Genomic DNA, 19,560 nt, shown 5'->3' on the forward strand with positions numbered 1-19,560 from the left:
ATTAAAATAAAAGTCTGAGAAAAATATCCTAAATAAACCTGATGGTGACACAAAGAAGTAGCAGCCAATACCTTACAATCAGAGCAGTACTTTTTTTTCTTTCGTACAGCTGGATATGGATATGATATAATTCTTCTGTCAGAACTCAGTTGCCTGTAGCAAAGGTCAGGTGTGAATTTAAGGGGATTACTTAAAAAGAAAAAAAAAAAACACCCCAAAACCGTACCTTGAGCTTCACCTATAAACCTCTGGATTATTGTACTAAACTTTCCGGTTCTGTGAGAACCGATTTTCCTCACTCATGAATACAAATGAAATATTCTTATTATAAGGAAAAGAAGTGTGTACACAAGATGAGGATAACTAATTCTTAAAGTGTTACTAAAAAGCTTTTAAACAGCTCACACTTGATTTCTTCTAGGGAACTGTTAGGCTACTGTTTTCCCCTAATGCAATAGGCTTCACTCACTTTTCAGAAGTTTTTTTGAATGTTTCTCAATTGTAAGGTCTGATTTGAGCCAATCTTATCTGCTGGTTTGTCATGTTTGTGTTCCTCATTTCATATCCCTAGCCAAGCTTCACTTCACTGCTTGTTTGCAGAGCCACACATTGGGCAGCTGCTTGCTTCCCTACCTGTTTCCATTTGCTACTGTTTTAGGCATCGTCACTCCATTACCTGCTCCTGTAATCATCCTGTAATTCATCCTGTCTTTGTTATCTGAGCTTCATGCTGCTTTTCTTGCTGTGATGACTAGTCTTGCCAACTCCCACAGCTCTGCTCGTCAGTCATTGTATCATGTTTTAGGAGGACTCATGTAATACTGAGTCCTTTAGCTCACAGGAGGCTTTTAAACACTTTTGCTTAAAATATCTTGCAGGAAAGTTGAAGCTCACAAGAAATGCAGAGGTCATTTTTTCTCGCTTAAACCTTAAGAAGACTTTTACTCACATTGTACTGCCCTTGTTGTCCCGAGGTCTTACAATTGCATTTTCTAAGGCCGGGAGACTCATCCCAGGTACATTAACACAGTTATTTGGGCCAGATATATGCACACTATTACAAATACAATCTCATTTTATAATTTTATGACAGAACTAACTCAATAGAGCTAACTCTGAAGAGCGGTAACAACACAACAAATGTAAAAAAATCACATTTCACGTAATCCTTTCCATTAATCTCCCCTCCATGAGCACTGCACTTCTTTTCCAGCCTTATATTCCTTCCTCTGCCATTCCTTGAGGAAAGAGAGAAGAGTTTAGCCCTTTCTTATCAGGTTCATATTCATGTATGTCATCATAGAGCAGATATGCCTGTGTACAGTATCTAATTTTATCAACATAGACTGCATATAGCTTCAGACTAAAAATAGGTAAGAAAATACAGTTGCAGATTCACTGGATCACTTGTTATATAGTACATCCTAGTTATTGCACCAGCTGTGCAAATTCTAGAGCTAGAAAAAAAGGCTATGAAAGTTATGATTTATATAAAACTCCAGTTAGAAATCTGAGCAGAAAAAATTAAAGCTGTCCATGTTGCAATTTCCTGCTTTGGGTCAGGACTTCATGTACCCAAAACCGGAGATTTTTGATTAAAATTAAATGTAAGGGTTTTGACAGTTAGAGTTGTATTGCATCAAAGAAATTTCATATTTTCAGGGAATGAAGAGCTCCCAGTGGTTTTCATATTCTCAGTAGTTTTAATGCTCTTTTCCTACAGTGAAAACATCACAAGCCCATGGCTTACTAGGCTCAGGAGGAGACCACCAGATTTCCAAACAAGGTTCTAATAAAATCACCTTCTGGAATTAGCAAGAATGGTTGAGATTTTTTAATGAAATGTAATTTTTTAGCACACTAACTAAGATATGCCTCCCTTGTTTCAGTTCAAAGTTTCTATGGAATTCTTTGCTCCTAAATGAAGAGAAGGAAAAAAGGCCTTTATGAAAACACATGGTTCTGATTGACAGATACATCCTGCCTCTGTAGAGCAGAGGTCTGTATTAGAAACCTCTATAATCCACTGTGACAATGGCTACTATTATTATTTTCTAATACCTTCCTATACTTGTCCTCATTTTTGGGGGGAGTGGGAGGCAGATACCATGGCTTGCCTGCAATATTATGTTCATTAGGTCACTTAGCTTATTATATTCTTAATTACAGAAATTACTTGGAAGTATCTAGCATAGTATAGGGGTACTGTGAATGAGAATACTGAGACACTTTTTTCCAGTCATGTTGAAGCATTTGTGCTAAAAGAAATAATGTAAGAGAGACTATATTGGAAGTATAGGTTTTTCAAGTGCATAATTTGTCCTGCTTCCTAGTAAGCTGTTCCTGCTGTTCCTTTTCCGCTACACTCTAGAAAGTGGGTGTTAGAATATTTGTAAGTCAGTGTTTTAGAACAGACAGGGGTTTTCGATCTACTAAAAGCAAAGTCAATTAAAAGCCACACTCTTATCTGAAAAAACACCCCAGCTATCTGAGGTTAATGGAAACTTTAAAATTAATGGTAGCACAATAGTTTCCCTAACTGAATATGATCTCTCTTTAGTTCACAAATAAGACAGAAAAGATGAGATACAGTGAGTTCTCTATCCCTTTCTTACCCTGCTGACACTGAGGAGGATAGGTCTACATGCTCCAGAAGACACTGGACCTCCAAAATGCTGGAACACATATAGAATAACTAAAACTTCTCACCCCTAATCTTCTTACATTCACTTCGCTCATCCATGTCAGTCTTTTCATGTGTACTCTCTATTCCTCCATGTCCTTCTGTTCTCAGTCTTTTGAACTCATTCCTTCCTTATTTGCAAATAGGAAGCACCTATTTACTGAACAGCTGAAAATCTGAAGTGTGACATCTGCATTGACATGATCTGTGATTTCTCTTAAAAAAAATGGTGTATGGACATCACCTTTTTTGAAGACTTATGGCAGCCCTCCTGTCTGATCTCAGAGTCTACACTAAGGGGCTCCTGGGCCATCCTTCCTAAATACTTGATAAGCAGGGGCCAGGTTGCATACCATTTTATTATTATTATTCTTGTCCAGTGACAGTCAGAATCTGGCGGATGTGCATAACAGTCTGAACTCTCTTGAACCTATTAAGTGTCTGGTAGATTATTTGAATATGATCTACAATTCCTATGGATATAAGTAACTTCTGAAAGTCACCCTGCAAACATAGCCGAACACAATTGCCCGTTTCCTGTTTTGAATACTCAGTGCTAACACATCAGCCATATAAAATTAGCATATATAACAATCAAAACATCATCTAAAAATTCTGTGTACAAAATAAACAGATTTTTTGAATACTTTCAGTGCCTCAGCTTTATAATGCTGTTTTGATTATAAAATTTATAACATTTTTGAGTGATAAATTTGCCGAAGAAATGGTTTCATCTTCTGAGTCTTCACCACAGATGTGTGCAGGTAACTAATGTAGCATAAAGTGAGTACTTGGATTATTATTTTTTTTTTTAACACCCTGGATTCACAATTTCACTTTGTGTTTCACGCAATTGTGGCAGGAAATTTGGAGCAGCAGGTAAAGCCGGCCACCCCAACCCCAGCTGGATGGAAATATCCATTCCCTTGCCAGGGAACATCAGTGCTTCTGGAGCTATAGCCTTGGCATGATATACTGCCGATGCCAAAGCTGACAGCAAGTCTCCATCATACATCACCTGCGTGCGGGGTTGAGAGTGTGGCCTCCCGCCGCGCGCCCCTCACCAAGGCCACCTCACGGCCGCCGGACACCGCCCACCACCACAGTCGGCTTCGAATAGCATCGGAAAACACGCGGCGAGGCCGGCCGGAGGAGAACTACATTTCCCAAGAGCCTCCGCGTCCCCGGGCCGACGCGATTGGTCAGAGCCAGAGCCCATCAGCGGGGAGGAGGTGGGCAGCGGTGCCGCAGGTGCGCGCCGGCGGAGGGCAGCGGCTGAGTGGCGGGGGGAACATGGCGCTGAGTACCAGGGCACCGCGGCGGCTGTTGCTGCGCTTGCCGGCCGGGAGCTGCCTCCTCCTCTTGCTGCTGCTTCTTCTCTGCGGCCAGCTAGGGGGAGGACAGAAAAAGAAGGAGGTAGAAACGTTCGCTTCTTTCACCATCGCGCTAGGCTGAGGCGCTGGGGTTGCCCCACTGCGCTGCCTCCCCCTTGTCAGCTCCTCGGGCACCCGCGGCGTCCCCCTCCGCCCGGCTCCCTGAGCCCGGCTTGCCCCGCTCTCCTCCCGTCGCGGCGCCAGGCGCCCTCTTGCTCCGCGGTCTCGTCTCTACTCTTTTCCCTCCCCAGCGCGGAGGGGGCGCCGCTGGCCCTGCCCCGCCGAAGATGGCCGGTAGCGTCTCCAGGGCAGCGGGAGGCAGCGCTGCTGCGGGAGTGCGCAGCGCCGGGTTCGCGGTCCCCAGTGTGATGTCCCAGCCCAGGCGGTTGCCATTTGTGTTGGGCCTTTAACTCCCGGGTTTTGAGCAGATGAAGGCGAGGAGCACCGTGCTGCACTCGGCTGGCCTCCGTGGTGGGCCTCGGGTGCCTCTGCAGCCAGCCGAGGGTGAGGAGCGCTGGCCTGCGGCGAGGCGTTAGGAGAATGATGTTAAATCCCGTGTTTGTGGTGGAAAAATAAAATACATGCCTTAAGTTAATAAGACTGAAGCTGTGGCAGCAGGTGTGTGCATGTACGGTGTGGGTGCTGGTACTCTCTTCAGGATGACTTCTGGGTAAGAGAGATCTGGAGGATGGGGCAGTTGTAACTGTTTTGGTAGCAAAAATCTGTCTTCAGCATTTAGAAAGGGAATGTGAAGAAATGCATAGTGTAAGTATTAACTTGTCCAGTTTCAGTGCTACTAGATCTTACAACACTTCGCTCCCTAGCTTGTCCTCGTTTTCAGGCCAGGTTGTCATATAGCAAGTGCTAGGCCAATCAGTACAGTCTCTTTACAGCTGCTCTGTAACTTTGCATAGGGGAGGGGATAACTGTACTGAACTGTAGAATTTTTTATTACTTTGCAGCTGTTAGTGTTGCCAGAGAACTTGTGCTTTGTGATGGTGGAAGAGAGGGGAGGAACAATTTTGCTAACAGGTCCTCTCTGAACTATCTGCTCATATAGGAGAATGATTAAAAATTTGTTTGGCTTTCCATTAAAGAACTGTGTAGGTTACTAAGGCTTATTGGCCAAAGAAGTAAAATGAGGGATCACAGAGAAGGAGGTGCTGATGTCTTTCCTCTGGTGTCTAGTGACATGACTTGAGGGCATGGCTTAAAGCTGTCTCAGTAGAAGTTCAGATTGGATATTAGGAAAAAGTTTTTACTGAGAGGCTGGTCAAGCACTGTAACATCTCCACAGGGAAGTGGTCATGGCTTATCAGTGTTCAAGAATTTTTTGAACAATGGTTTTAGGTATATGATTTAGCTTGTAGGTTGCCCTGTGTAGATCAGTGATCCTTCTGAGTCCTTTCCAACTCAGGATATTCTGTGATTTTACAAGACCAAATTTAGTATGCAAAATCCTTATTTAAATGTGTAAATAGTGTGACTCTGTGGTCTTCCCAGATTTAAGTAATAACCTGAATGTTGAGCTAAATCCCTTGGGTATCAATGTAAAAAACATAAACCTTTACTCCGTACGTTCTCTTTTCTACTCTCTCTGGTAAGAGTAGTTAGTAATGTGTTGCTCTTCTGCTGCTATAATTAACTTATTTTCAAAACTTTCTTAATATATACATTTTTCAATAAAATGTGTTTAATGTTCATTCTCTTGTACTGTGATGTGCTGGCATTGCAACTTTTGTTGACCCTTTCATAGGGAGTGCCAGCTGTGCTAGCGAGATAGCTGAAGCTTTCTTACAGTAAGCAGCTTAGAAGTAGCATTTTAAAACTGTTCCGAGTAAAATTATATGAATTGAAAGAGCACAGCGTCTTGTGCTGTAACAGTACTGTCCAGAAGTACAGTGGTAAAAGGCAAAGATAGTGGAGATTACATGTGTAAAGTGAACCCAAGTTCTATGCAAAGACTGGTAAAATTGCCATAGCTTTCATGGAAGTTGGAAAAATTGTTGGACATACAGTGAATTGTTTTGAAGTGAACACCCAAGGGCTAATGTAGTAGGGTTAAAATGTATATCTTGTGAAATAAAAAGAATTCACATCTCTGTTTCCTCTTTCCTATTTGATTTGAGTGTATCTTTATTGGAGTGGTTGTCTGGAAAGAGGTTAAGGGTTAGAGAAAGGAAACTTCTTTCCCAGTCAGCTTGAAAATGAGAAGAACTTGTGATGTTAAAACTGGAGCTTAAGCAAAGAAACTATACTTGGTGACAACAATTATTTCATTTTTTTTAATTTTTTATTTTTTATTTTTTAACATTGACTACCTAGAAAAGTATGCATGAAGTCTGAATGAGGTCTCTGGATCAGTTCAGTTGTATGAGCATCAAAGGTGGAAATAATGACTTTGCAGAAAGGAGAGGACTGAGTTAAGGTATTAGATGTTTTGAAGGACTTACTGGTAGAGGAAAACGAATGTGGAAATGAGAGAACATTAGTGTAACTGTTTGTGTTGATTGTTAAAACACTATGTTATAGCTGTGTTTAGAGTGGAAAATATGTAAGTTCTTAAATGACTAAAATACTTTTCCTGTGCTGTAAAATATGCTTAATGATAACTAAAGAAACTTTCTTCTCTGGCAAATTACTGAAAAGTGCTGAGATCCACGTTACATTTGATTAGATTTGTACAAATGTAAATAACTATTAAATAATGTATTTTAATTAGTTGATGATTAGTCATCGGTGTAATAGAAGCTATTTCTAGAGTGTCCATCTGAATATGTGAGCATACAAACATTCCTACTGCTTCTCTTTAATCCTGTTGTTCACTTTTCTGTATTGTGAACACCCATGACAGCCTTCACCACCGAGGAGATAAACAGAAAACATTGGACTGTCTTAAAATGACCACAGATAAAATGTAATAATTTGGAAGTTAGATGAAGAGCAACCCTGTATCTTTCTTCCATGCCTCACATGTAAGAGCTAACTGGATTTGAAGGCTGCTTTTATGATTTTAATTCTGGTGTTGAGCAGTACCTTTATTTAAAGTGAAGTAAAAAAAAAAAGTAACCTGGTTATGGAATAGCAGCAAGTAACTCAGTAAGAAGTGTTCTGTTGGAAACTATATTCATCATGCTTGAAAATAATAATACACTGTTTCCGCAGCGTTTGAGGTAATATATTTGTATTAACATACATGCATTTTCTGTAAGGCATGTTCCCAAGCATGTTTTGAATCTTTTAATGTATCTTATGCAAATTCGAAGTGGGTAAAGACCATTAAAGTTTGAAAGGAATCAATGAGAATATTACACTTTGAAATATACCACTTGGCTTTTTATTATAAATTGCTTTGCATGGGCAGTTTAAGTACATAAGATTTCTTTTTTTGACTGAAGCATGTAGAAGGAGGACATTGGTTTTGCAATATTAAAAGCTTTTCTCATAGAAGATAAAGTTTATTTTTGAGCTTTCTTGTAGATGATTCAGAAGCTTAGTTAAATCCCTGATAGGCAATTGGAGTAGCTATTTTTCTGTAGGTAAGTTTGTCGTTCCTGTGAAATCTAGCATAGGAAGGCTATCTGTGTAGACCAACATATCAGCTTCATCAAGTTGAAATATCTTGTTGAGCTTAAAACTACTCAAAAAGACTCTGATGATATATAACAGCATTGTAGTAATTTACTCTTCTGCAACATTAGTTTCTGTAATGCCTTAGTTTGTGCTGAGTATTTTTGAAGTATTTCAGGTCTTGTATCTCTGTCACTGTTCCTTACATTTTCCTTCCTGTGTTTCTCACCCTTTTCACAGCTGGGTGTACAAGTTAATGCCAGTTGTGAGAAAATGTAGAAGATAGAGTTGGAAGGATGATCTAACTGATCCTTTATCCCAAAGCTCAACATTGCTTTTATTGCTCCTGACAAATGTCTAACTGATGTGCCCTTAGAAGTCTTCAGTTGTGGTGACGTTACAACTACCTTAGGTAAACTATTACTGTGTCTTACTGTTAAAAGTTTTCCCCCCCCACCAAAGATCTAACCTAAATTTCTATCTGTTCAGTCCCTACATTTTTGAGCTCATTGTTTTTTTTGTCCTCATCATGGCCATAAAGAGCAGATTTTTTTTTTTTTTTTAATACATACTCATCTGTATTTAGACAGGGACTAACAGTAGCTTTTTGATATTTTTTCCAGTCCCCCCTCCCACTCCCCCATATAAATAGAAGCAACTGTGGGTTTTGTTTTGTTTTTTTTTTTAAGGCTCTAAGTATTAAATGTGATAATTTACCTCACAGTATCTTCAGTTGTGAACATACTTTCCACTGTTTTATGTGAAATCAACTGGGATAGATTGGCAGTATCCTCTTGTTACTGCACCCTGTGTTCTTGTTTTCCTTTGGGGTTTACATAATCCCAACTTGTTTATTCAAGGTTATTAATGATTATTACCATGTTTCTTCCCTTGGAGCCAGAATAGTACCTTCTGCTTTACAGTACCTTTCCTAGTCTGATTTGTGGTAGTATTTCACCATGAATGTAGCAGTGGTTGCCCCTTCAGAGCTAGTCTGTTGCTGCAGAATGAAAAGGGCACTACTTAGTTTCATCCTGTTTCCTGATGCTGTTTTCAGTGATCTGTAGTATTCTTTCCTTCTGATCAATGTTCTGCCTGCATATTTAATTGAAAGAAAAAAAACTATAAGAAATGTGGTAGAGCAAGTAGAGAAAAAGAAAAGATGATGTATGATGAATGAGTAGTGTTCAGCATAGATTTGATGGCACACGTAATATGAGACATTCTTGATTTCTCAGGATGTCTGATATTACTTCAAAATAGTGATAATGAGAACTTAAGTTTCTTATATTCATCTATTGAAAATAGGTATTATCATTGATCTTGAATATAAAGGCTTCTTACTTTAAAATTTTGGTTTTGGTCTTCAGACTGTGGAGCACTGCATGTCTTTGCTTTTGAAATAGCATGCAGGAAAATGTTTGGCAGTTACACTAAATCTAGGCTTCTCTTAAAAAACTTAATTACAAACTGTGATGTGGGAAAGGTTGAACCTATGAAGGAAAACTTAGTCCTGACTATAGATTTGGCTTCAAGCCATTTTTGAAGACTGCATTTTAAGTACAGGGTTTGTATCCATTTATGTAATATGCCATTTCATCTATTGTTGCAGTAGAGAGAGAAGGGTTTTTTTCAAAGCTCTGAAGCTTTAAAATAACTGTCCTGGGTTTTAAGTGAAATAACAGTAATAAGACATGCCTGAAAATGTAAAATTTTTTGTAAATGCAATTCTGAACGTTTTTTTTTCTACTCTGCCCTAAAAAGAAGAGTGAAAAAATGTGTTTGCAAGAATTTCTATTTTTCTGCTTATTTTTACAAGCAGCAAAACCCCTCATATCTCTTCTATTCCTAGGTAATTAAAGCTTTAAAGAAACTTAAAATTAACTAGCAGTTCTTATATAGAAAACCTTGATGTGTTCAGTGATTGCATACAATAAGTGAAATAAAGGATGCTTACAGCAGCCTGATAGCATTTTGTAATTGGATTACTGAAAGTTTTCTGTCCCAGGTATCTCCATTTGGCATCTTTGCTGTCATAAGACAGATCAGTGGCATAATTGATCTCTTCACCTGTTCTGTTCTATAACTGTTTATACAGCACATCCTGTGCAAATGCATGGAAAATACAGATTGTATTTGTTTGAGTTCTAAGTGCTCTGGAAAAATCAGTTGGTACAATTACAGTGGGAAAGCATTGGCAGTTGGTTTCTTTTCTTTTTTGTGTGTGTGTGTGTGTGTGTTTATGTTTTTTTTTGTTACTATTTTGGATTTTCAGTTTTGTTCTTTTAATTTCTAAAACCACTTTGAAGGTCACATTTTATTGGCTAAGGAACTGATCAGAACTAAAAAAAGGAACTTTACCTGGTATTTGTTTTAGGCCTCTTGCTCTAATAAATCTGAAAGTAGGCATAATACAAAAAGTATTATATTTTCAACTAATGCTATGTGACATTATTAGACATATAGAAAAATATCTTCTTTAATGTTTGGCTTGTATACCAAAATGTAATAACTACCTTTTGTTAAGACTTCCAGTAATGAGGGATTGCCATGAAATAAATTGAAAGCTGCATGTGAAATAGAGAAACTCATATTTTTGTATGCTATTATTGCAAGTCCTTCACATTCAAAGAAAGATAAAACAAACTGATACTTGCATTGAATGGATTGCTTTTCTTATGATGGAATTACACAAAAAAAACCCCAACTATTTGATGACAAAAAGAATCTGAGAAATTTGAGGTGGAAAAGATTTGCACACTTGCCAGTGCAGGCTTATTCATATAAAAATTCTTCATGATTGCTCCAGTGGTGGCAGGACTTCTATCATTTTTCTGGGGAGACTGTTCTCCCGTGTAATAGGATTTATGGATAGTTAGGACTTTTTTTTCTTCTTCTGATTGTATCCAATAATACCATTTTGGAATACCCCAAGTTCTTAATCTTTTCTTTTCAGCAGTTGCAATCATTAACGTAATTATGCCATCCCATTCCTTTTTCTTGTTCTTTTCGTTTGAATCTGAAGCAACTTGCTATTGAATTTCAGACGTATTGGCCATTAAGGTTTAGCAGAGTCTGTGTTGCATAGAATATTTGTACATCAAGTTCATAAGTGGTAATTAAAGTTGTGCAGTCCCTTTGTGTAATGACCTTTTGAACTCAAAATTTTTTTCAGCGTTACAGGCTATAGCATCTGCCACTTGAAGGATAAAAACTGTTTTCTGCTCTGCTTTTTAATAATTTCATATTACTATTGCTATCTGCATGTTCAGTTACTTTCCTTATCCAGTTGCCTCACATAGGCCAAGTATGACAGGGTCTAGTTCTGAATCTTGCTCCTCTCCAGAGCTACTCACCTCAGCAAATGAATCTCATTGCAAAGCCTGGTGTGTATAAGGCTAGGGCACGTTCAGAGTCCTAGAGAGCATTGAGAATTCTTCTTTCTTTACTGCGGTGTCTGAGTATTTTTATACAGGTAGAGTATGCAACCTGTTAGTTGGATATGAAGTAGAATTACTACATGTTGCAGATGCTTGTGGTTAATAAACTTCATTGCCTTCTATCCATGGATCTAGCCAGTGAAAAACAAGTTAGTTAAATGTGCTTACCTCGTGCCCAGAGTATTATTAATTAACATCCTGGTGACTTAAATGGAAATCCCATCACACATTTCACTGAATAGCATGCTTTGGAAAACAAAGGCAACTTACTGAAGTTAACTTCTTCGATAAAGTGGGGGTTTTTATTATTATTAGGCTGGGGGTTAGAAAAAGTACATAAGGGAAAACAAAAACTGTTAAAAGCTCTATAGAAATGAGGAGGCCATCAATTGCCAGAGATTCTAGATTTGTATACAGTGATCTCTGTGATGCTATCTTGCTTTATTTTTTTAAAGTAGTCTTAGAAGTTTTTCTTGCAATAACTAGACTTGCAGAGTTAATGGGGTATGTAAATAGGTAAATATGACACTAAATGCGACCTTTAACTGTGAAAGTATAAGGAAATGAAACTTTTTATTTGCTGTTATGCTTGTACCTGACTTCATTTAAAAAAAAAAAAATAAAAGTTTTATATTTTTATCTGCCATTTATGTTGCCATTATACTGTAAAAGGGGTTTCAAGCTATCTATGTATCCAGTGGTTGGTTATTGCAAAAATCAGTTTGAAGTGGATCAGTCTTTATGGTGATGGATGACTGAAGTTGGTAAGATTTCTTCTTATCCGCTACCAGCCGTATGCCTTAAATGGAATTGCTGTTAATGGCACATAAAACTTCATTAGTAACCAGATTCCTCCTGCAAGTTGTCTCAGCAAGTCCTAGGTTCTTCAAACTTAACCTCATGCTGAAATGTGTCTTGCTTAATGAGTGACCTGATCATGTACGCATGTTGAATCTGATCAGCTTTTTCTTTTCTATGAGCAGTTGATCTGAATTTGAGGCAAAGTGCCTGTGAAATATGATGCCACACAAACTGTATGTAAATATATTTAAAAACATTAAGATACATGCACTTCTAAATAGACAAGTTTTGATCACCATAACAAATATAGTTTTGATCCAGCAGGAATATTTTGGTAATGCTATTTAGATGTGTCCTTTTATTACAGTTATCACAAAGTTCAAATGGTGATATTTGATAATTACGGTCAGAAAATTGTTTTAACAGTATTCTTTTTATTTAAGGAAATGTTACATGCTCTTGACTTAAAAAATAGTAAAAATGTTTACCAGGTTTAGTTATTAAGATTTAAGAGAAGCCAAGTTCAATGAACAAATGTACTCAGAATTGATGGTCCTTAAATCTTTTAGAAATCAGTTAGAGGATAGAAACTGGTATTGCCAAGTTGTCTGAATTCTGTATTATTTTTGCATCCATCTTCTATATAACTTATGGTTTGTACTCTCAGTAACCATATGATGGCTCAGCTTTTATACATTTTGTTGCAAGTTTTTTCATCTTTCAGTTCTATGCCTGATTTCTACCAAAGCTTCCAACCGAAATGGAAAGGGAATGGCGGGAATTCTGTTGGAATTTCAAGGAGGACACCAGTTTGAGGCAGTTTAATCCAAATTCAGGTTAGGACTGTTATGCCTCTTACTTGTCCGCAGCACATAGTTTCAGTTGTTGACAGTGTGACAGTGCTTTGAGTGGTGAGACAGAAATTGTTAGAAATTGACAGGAATCACACATTAATACTAAAGTAACTGTGTAAATATTTTGTCTGTTGTGAGATACTTTCTCTTCTAGGTGTTCATAGAAGCTCTTATATGTAAGCTTTTGTCAAATCTCTGTTTATTAATAGCAGTACGCTAACTTCTTTAGTGGACAATTTGTTTGGAAACTAAGATAAAACATGATTAATATTCACTGGACAGGCTCCAGATATTGTCATTGGTTTTCATTTCCTTTATGCTTTTTTGTTTTGGGACATTGCTGATCATTTTCCACCTAAAATGCGTGGTAGGCTTTCTCATTTTTTGTTTGTTTCTTCTAAGCTGGATAAATCAGTCAACACAGATAGATTTACACACACATATTTGTCCAGGTCTATATGAAGTATCATTTACTTTGGTGTTGACAGCTGTGATTTTCTGTCTTCCTGTAATTCTAGACCTTGATCCTGTAAAGTGCTTTAACCAGACCTCAAGCAGAATGTGGCTTTCAAAGTAAAATTTCCATCCAAAATGCTTTCATGTAATTGTATACTGGTTCTGGAGGCTGCTAATATACAATTTCTTTAAAAGTAATGGCCACCTGAGGTTCTGATTTTGTAAATATGGAAGAGCAATCCTGATCTGATTTAGCATTTTGTGGGTTAGCCCATTCTGTACACAGAAACTGAACATCTTAAGAAGTGATTGTGTGCTATGAACTTGTAGCATTCACAGTATGTTTTGTCAATGAAATGTGACATCTCAAGCTTTTACACAGTAGCATTGTGGTTGGAGTATGTCTGGGAAACTGGCAGAGGGAGTAGTTGATATTCATTTGATTTCTGGGAAATGATACCCTGCATCACATAAAGTACCCTAAACACTTGTCTGTGTGCTCCTCTGGGTGCTTAGATCCCCTTGAGGTGGTTGCGTTATTTTAATTCAGAAAGCAGGTTCCTGCTGTGAAGTGTATTGGTTGCTTTTGCCCTGTTTTGTTTACACTCTGAAATAGTCTCTGAGTGTGTGAGCTGGATTCTATTACTGAAATTAAGCTTAAGTGTGCACTCCCGAAATGCAGGTAATGCAGTGCAATTACTAATCGATCCATGGAACCAGTTTAGAATTAGTTTGAAGCAAAATCCTGCAGGGTGGGATAATTAAGATTTCAGCACCAGCTATTTTGCTCTGCAGATCCATTAATTTGCATTGCACTACTCACTGAAACGGATCTAGTCAAACTTCCCTCTTGCACAGCCACAGTTTCTGTGGAGGTTGCAGGATTCACTGGGCCACGAAGGAGTGACGAGAGAAGATGATTTTCTAGCTGAATGATAATCATTCAAAAGAGGGATAGTTCTGGGTTCTCACAGCTATTTATACATTTAATCCAATAACTGTACAGTATAAAACATTGTAATACAATCTGTTCAAGTAGGTTTACTTGTCCACCATCTGGACGTTGAGTGCTGCCTGCCAAACGTTGAAGTTGGGGAACACATGGAGGGCAGTGAAAGAAATCAAGGTTACTTGTAAGTAGCGAGGGTTCTTCAGGATAACCTCTGTGCACTCATTTTCTCCATTTAAACTGCTATCACCTCCTCAGTTTCAATTGCTTTTGTCAGTGGAGGTAGCTGAAGGAAACAAGTGTAGAGTGCAGTATGCCCAGTGCTCAGAGTACCAGCCTTGAATATTTATAAGTAATGGAGACCTTGCTGGTAACATAAAGGTGTTCAAATCAGCATTTTTCTAGTGCTCTTCCACGCTGTTTATATTTTACAAGAATGTTGAGGAAGGGAGATTGCACAAAATCTGAGTTGTAAATACCTGGTGGGAGGCAGGAGAAGCTTGTTCAAATCTGGAACTGTTAGCCCTTGTCTCAATTCTTTTTTTTTTTTTTTTTTCCCTGTTTGCTGTAGATCCAGATTCCTCAGCTAACTGCTTTTCTGTGTCTTAGTTAAGCTAAGTACTGTGTTACATCTACAGATACCAAGCAAAAGAGAGTACAGCACAAGACTGTAGTGGTGTATGATTTAATCTATGGGTGGTCAGATATCACCATATTTGACTTAGTTTTAATGGAATGCTAGATGTGGGAGAGGCACTAAAGCTGATAAATGTATTTCTGTGCAAAATATGTTATATTGTAGAAAACATGTTGGTAAGTGGGCTACACAAGAAAACAATGAGGCCTGAAGTCATCCTACTCTAGGCTTTTAGTTGAAATGTTGGTGGAGGTTGAGCAACCTGTAGTGCCATCAGTCGCAGTACTAATGGACAGTTTCACCTGTGTAAGAACGGAATGATATTTCCACCCCCAGCCCCTTCATAAATTTAGGTTAAATACACTGATGCCTTAGGTATGGTCATTTTACAAGAGCCTCAGGTGAGCTGTGTTGTAGAGATTGTAAGTCCAAGTGTATAGTGCATATTCAGAAGACATAATTTCATAGAAAGTAGAATTTTAATCATTAATAGCATTTTTCTTGTCCCACGATGTTCAAGTGATGTAATCATTATTATGTTAGTGTATTAGTCTGTTGGCATGTATCTTAAGTGATTTAAAAATCTAGCTGAAGCTCTTCAGTTATACCAGCATCATTTTTTTTTGAGCAATGAAGGCACTGTGCTGTCATGCAGAACTTAAGCTTGCTTGCTGTAAGGGAGAAAATTACAAGTTAATTAGCTGATACAGCAGCTTTGTTTTCCAAAGTAATTTGGAGTTTGTACTTCTCCCAAGAAGTAAAAATGGAACTTTTACTGAATTTAATGAAATGTTTTAATAGTAAAAATGTTTTAGAAGAAACATATTTTAACTCAAGTCTTTACAGTGAATTTTGAGTCCATAAAGAGTTAAAAGAATATGCTTTAAAATTAGCTTAGAGAGGCACTCTCAGCTGTGTGTTGTCATTAGATCTATAGTCACTTTTTTCTCAGAATGGAAAAATGCATAGACCTTTAGGAATTTGATTTCATGTTAGTTTGAAAGTTGATTTTGGAAGGTAAAAATTTAGACATGATATGTCCATGTTTATGGGAATGCAGTGTTATTTTGGTAAATGCTTACAGTAAATTTTTATTTTTCAAGTGTAGACATCAGTTCCACTTCCAGTTTCCTTAACGTGAGTTATTGAGCTATCTACTATAAAGTACCTGATTTTTTTTTTTAATATTCAACACAGAAATTAATGCCGAGTATGGGTGTTTAAATGGCAGTTTCTTAACATACTTACACCATTTGCGTTAAAGCTTCCTGACCACTTGTACAGTCTTGATTTAGTATTCAACAATGAACCTCTGCTTTACTCTTACTAGTTGCACTTTTTTTTTATTTATATCAGAATTATGTGCTGGTATCCATAAATAGTCTTTCCTGAAACTACTTAAGTAGATCTGAAACTACAAGGTAATTATTTTATGCTAAATTTTATGCTTAATCCTTTATCCTAAAAGGATTAAGGGCTTTATCTATCACTAGAGATTGTCTACCTCCTGTTGAACCACAGAATTCATTCATGAACTTAGCACTGTTGTCCTTTGTCTTCTAATGAATGACTTTATAGGGAACATAGTATTCTGATGAAAGGAACTGCTGCTCAAGGAACTGTGTAGTACTGCTGTCCCTTAATGTATGGGTAATTGCAAGTATTCAAGAATTTCATCTAGGTGGCTGACAGAGAAAAAAGGAAAGCTTTGTAAAAGGTTCTGTTGCTTGAAAATGTGGAGGTATTAGTCACAGAGAAGAAGAATGCTAAATTTAATGGTTCTATCATATTTTTGTGGGTGTGGGGTTTTTTTGTCCTTTCCCCCTGAGAAATGGAAATTGCTAGGAAACTGACAAAGTGACCAATAAAAGGGTGGAATAATACAATAAAACTGTAGAGAATAAATGTCAGAGATGGAAAGAATGTATGAGTAACTGTTAGTAATAAAATGACAGTGAAATAATGTGAGGATGAAGATTTTTCTTACAATGAAGTATGTGAGTCGTGATCAAAAGAAGTTCAAAAAAAGTATTAGCAGGCATACTACTCTGAAACATATATTCACACAGGGATAATGGGTGCATATACAAATTGCCTAGTTTTTAAAAGTGGAGCTTACACTCAATTAATTTTGATGCCTTCAAAATTTTATTCCTTGCCTAGTATTTCTGACTCTACTTTGATTGATGTGGCATCTTTTTATCCAGAAAGAGAAGGAAGAGGATTGCTTTGCATGTGATGAGAGAAGGAAAAATCAGCAGCTTGAACTTATATCTGAACTTTTGTGAATAGGCAGTTGTGTCATTTGAACCCTTCTGTGTTAGTTTGTCCTAACAAAGAAGAAAATTGAGAATTTACCTTTATATCGTGTCGAATTTTTATTAATTTGATTTTTTTTTTTTTTGTGGCATGCCATGCAGAGGTGTGCTCTTCTATGGAACCTGCCTTTTCTTGTCTTAGGTTAGGTTGTCCATTAAATTAACTACATCGTGTTGCTGCTGGTACCCATGTAAAGTGCTGTAGATATTGGTGATTGACTTTGATTCGTACTGTTAGTGCCCTTAACGTGCACGTCTGTTTGGAGAAGCAAAGCTCACAACTACTTTGTTCATTGTGAGAACAGTTTGATGTTGAAACCGAAGTGAGCTTTCACTAATTTAAAGTGAAGTAATGAAACAAGGTACTACTTTTTAATATCCTTGTAGAAAGATGAAAATTGCTATCTTACATTCTCCACTTGAGACTCGTTGCTAAGACTGCTGCTGATGTTAAAGCATCATCTTGAGACTTGAGGTATTTGAATTCAGTTGTTAGAAGTGTAACTGGTTTCCTCTGTAATCGCCCAATCTTCTTTTGTTATTTGTCCATTTTATAAAATGGAAAGGTTGGCACTTCCCTTTGTTCCCGCTTTTTCCTTTTCCTAGCCATGAAAAGGATGTGTTAAATTGATATTTTTTTTTTTTTTTTTTTTGGGGGGGGGGGGGGGGGGTTGAGGTATAGCAGTGCAAAATCTTATTAATTCCTTTTGGAAAAAGTAACAGGTTTTTTTTTTTGTTTGTTTGTTTCTGCTCTATGCTATGCAATTCTGTAAATACAGAAGCTTTAGAAGCCTTCAGTTAAATAAAAAAAAAGAGGCTACTTGAAAAGCCCACCTTTTGGCCAGTTCAGCTATGTAAATTTAAGGATTTTGATATTTTTATGGCTTAGTAGCTGGTAATAAGTGTTAAATTTAGTTAGTTTAATTTTTTTGAAAAAAAAAAAAATTGGCTGTAAGTGCTTATGATAGGTGTTGTCAATCTGCAGAAGCACTGTAAAACCTGCAGTCATAAGGATCTACGAAATTTTATTTGATATGCTATGAAATTTCATGAAATCAAAGGAAATTGAATGTACAGTAGAAGTCCATCAAATATAGAGGGGTGCACATGGTCAAACAAAACCAGTTTACTCTTATTTCTTTTGAGGTACTATCTGTAATTTTTTTAACAGTAATTTATTAATGTTGTGCTATGTTAAACATTACCTTTTAAGGAAATGTAGGAAGAATAATACATCCAGATATTTAGCTGCTTTATGAATGAGTATGTAATATTATATATACTGTAATAACAGTTGTTCTGAAAAGCAACAGTCCAAATAATGAGTGATTTTGGTCATTACTTCTGTATAGTACTTGGGCTGTGAAGTTTATGTCGACTAATAAATTGAAGGAAATTCTGAACTTCTCAAAAACACGCTTCTAGGATTCCAAGGACCTGCTGGTAGTGTAGATTCCTTTAGTAATATTCTGCATTTTTTTCATAGAGGAGGATGAAAGGTGTTGTGCCCTTTTTTCATAGAATCGTAGAACAGTTAGGGTCAGAAAGGACCTAAAGATCATCTAGTTCCAACACCCCTGCCATGGGCAGAGACACCTCACACTAAACCATGCTACCCAAGGCTTTGTCCAGCCTGGCCTTGAGCACTAGCAGGGATGGAGCATTCACAGCCTCCCTGGGCAACCCATTCCAGTGCCTCACCACCCTAACAGTAAAGAATTTATTCCTTATATCCAATCTAAACTTCCCCCGTTTAAGTTTTAATCCATTACCCCTTGTCCTGTCACTACAGTCCCTAATGAAGAGTCCCTCCCCAGCATCCCTATAGGCCCCCTTCAGATATTGGAAGGCTGCTATGAGGTCTCCACGCAGCCTTCTCTTCTCCAGGCTGAACAGCCCCAACTTTCTCAGCCTGTCTTCATACGAGAGGTGCTCCAGTCCCCTGATCATCCTCGTTGCCCTCCTCTGGACTTGTTCCAACAGTTCCATGTCCTTTTTATGTTGAGGACACCAGAACTGCACACTATACTCCAGGTGAGGTCTCACAAGGGCAGAGTAGAGGGGCAGGATCACCTTCGACTTGCTGGTCATGCTTCTTTTGATGCAGCCCAGGATACGGTTGGCTTTCTGGGCTGTGAGCGCACACTGCTGGCTCATGTTCATTTTCTCATCAACCAACACCCCCAAGTCCTTCTCCTGCCCAACCTGTAGCTGTTCCTGGGATTGCTCTGACCCAGGTGTAGGACCTTGTACTTGTTATGGTTAAACTTCATGAGGTTGGCATCAGCCCACCTTACAAGTGTGTCAAGGTCCCTCTGGATTGCATTCCTTCCCTCCAGCATATCAACCGAACCACACAGCTTGGTGCATCGGCAGACTTGCTGAGCGCACACTCAATCCCACTGTCCATGTCACCGACAAAGATGTTGAACAAGACTGGTCCCAACACCGATTCCACAGGGACACCACTTGTTACTGG

The 19,560-nt window shown here is 38.0% G+C and overlaps 1 protein-coding gene across 2 annotated transcripts in view; it reads left to right on the forward strand.

The window, feature by feature from the left end:
- The first annotated feature begins 3,888 nt into the window (after positions 1-3,888).
- The window catches only part of TUSC3 (tumor suppressor candidate 3), a 120,159-nt gene continuing 104,487 nt past the window's right edge, over positions 3,889-19,560 (forward strand). The window contains exon 1 of one of the 2 annotated variants that reach the window (XM_057420300.1): positions 3,889-4,099. In XM_057420300.1, the coding sequence (XP_057276283.1) occupies positions 3,977-4,099 (123 nt within the window). In that variant the 5' untranslated portion in view covers positions 3,889-3,976. The remainder of the gene's footprint in view (positions 4,100-19,560) is intronic. The other variant, XM_057420299.1, reaches the window with a different exon arrangement.

This window comes from Pezoporus wallicus, unplaced genomic scaffold (genome assembly GCF_028554395.1).
Source record: "Pezoporus wallicus isolate ANWC-B61680 ecotype Strahan unplaced genomic scaffold, APGP_CSIRO_Pwel_v1 contig_5552, whole genome shotgun sequence".
Taxonomy (NCBI): Eukaryota; Metazoa; Chordata; class Aves; order Psittaciformes; family Psittacidae; genus Pezoporus; species Pezoporus wallicus.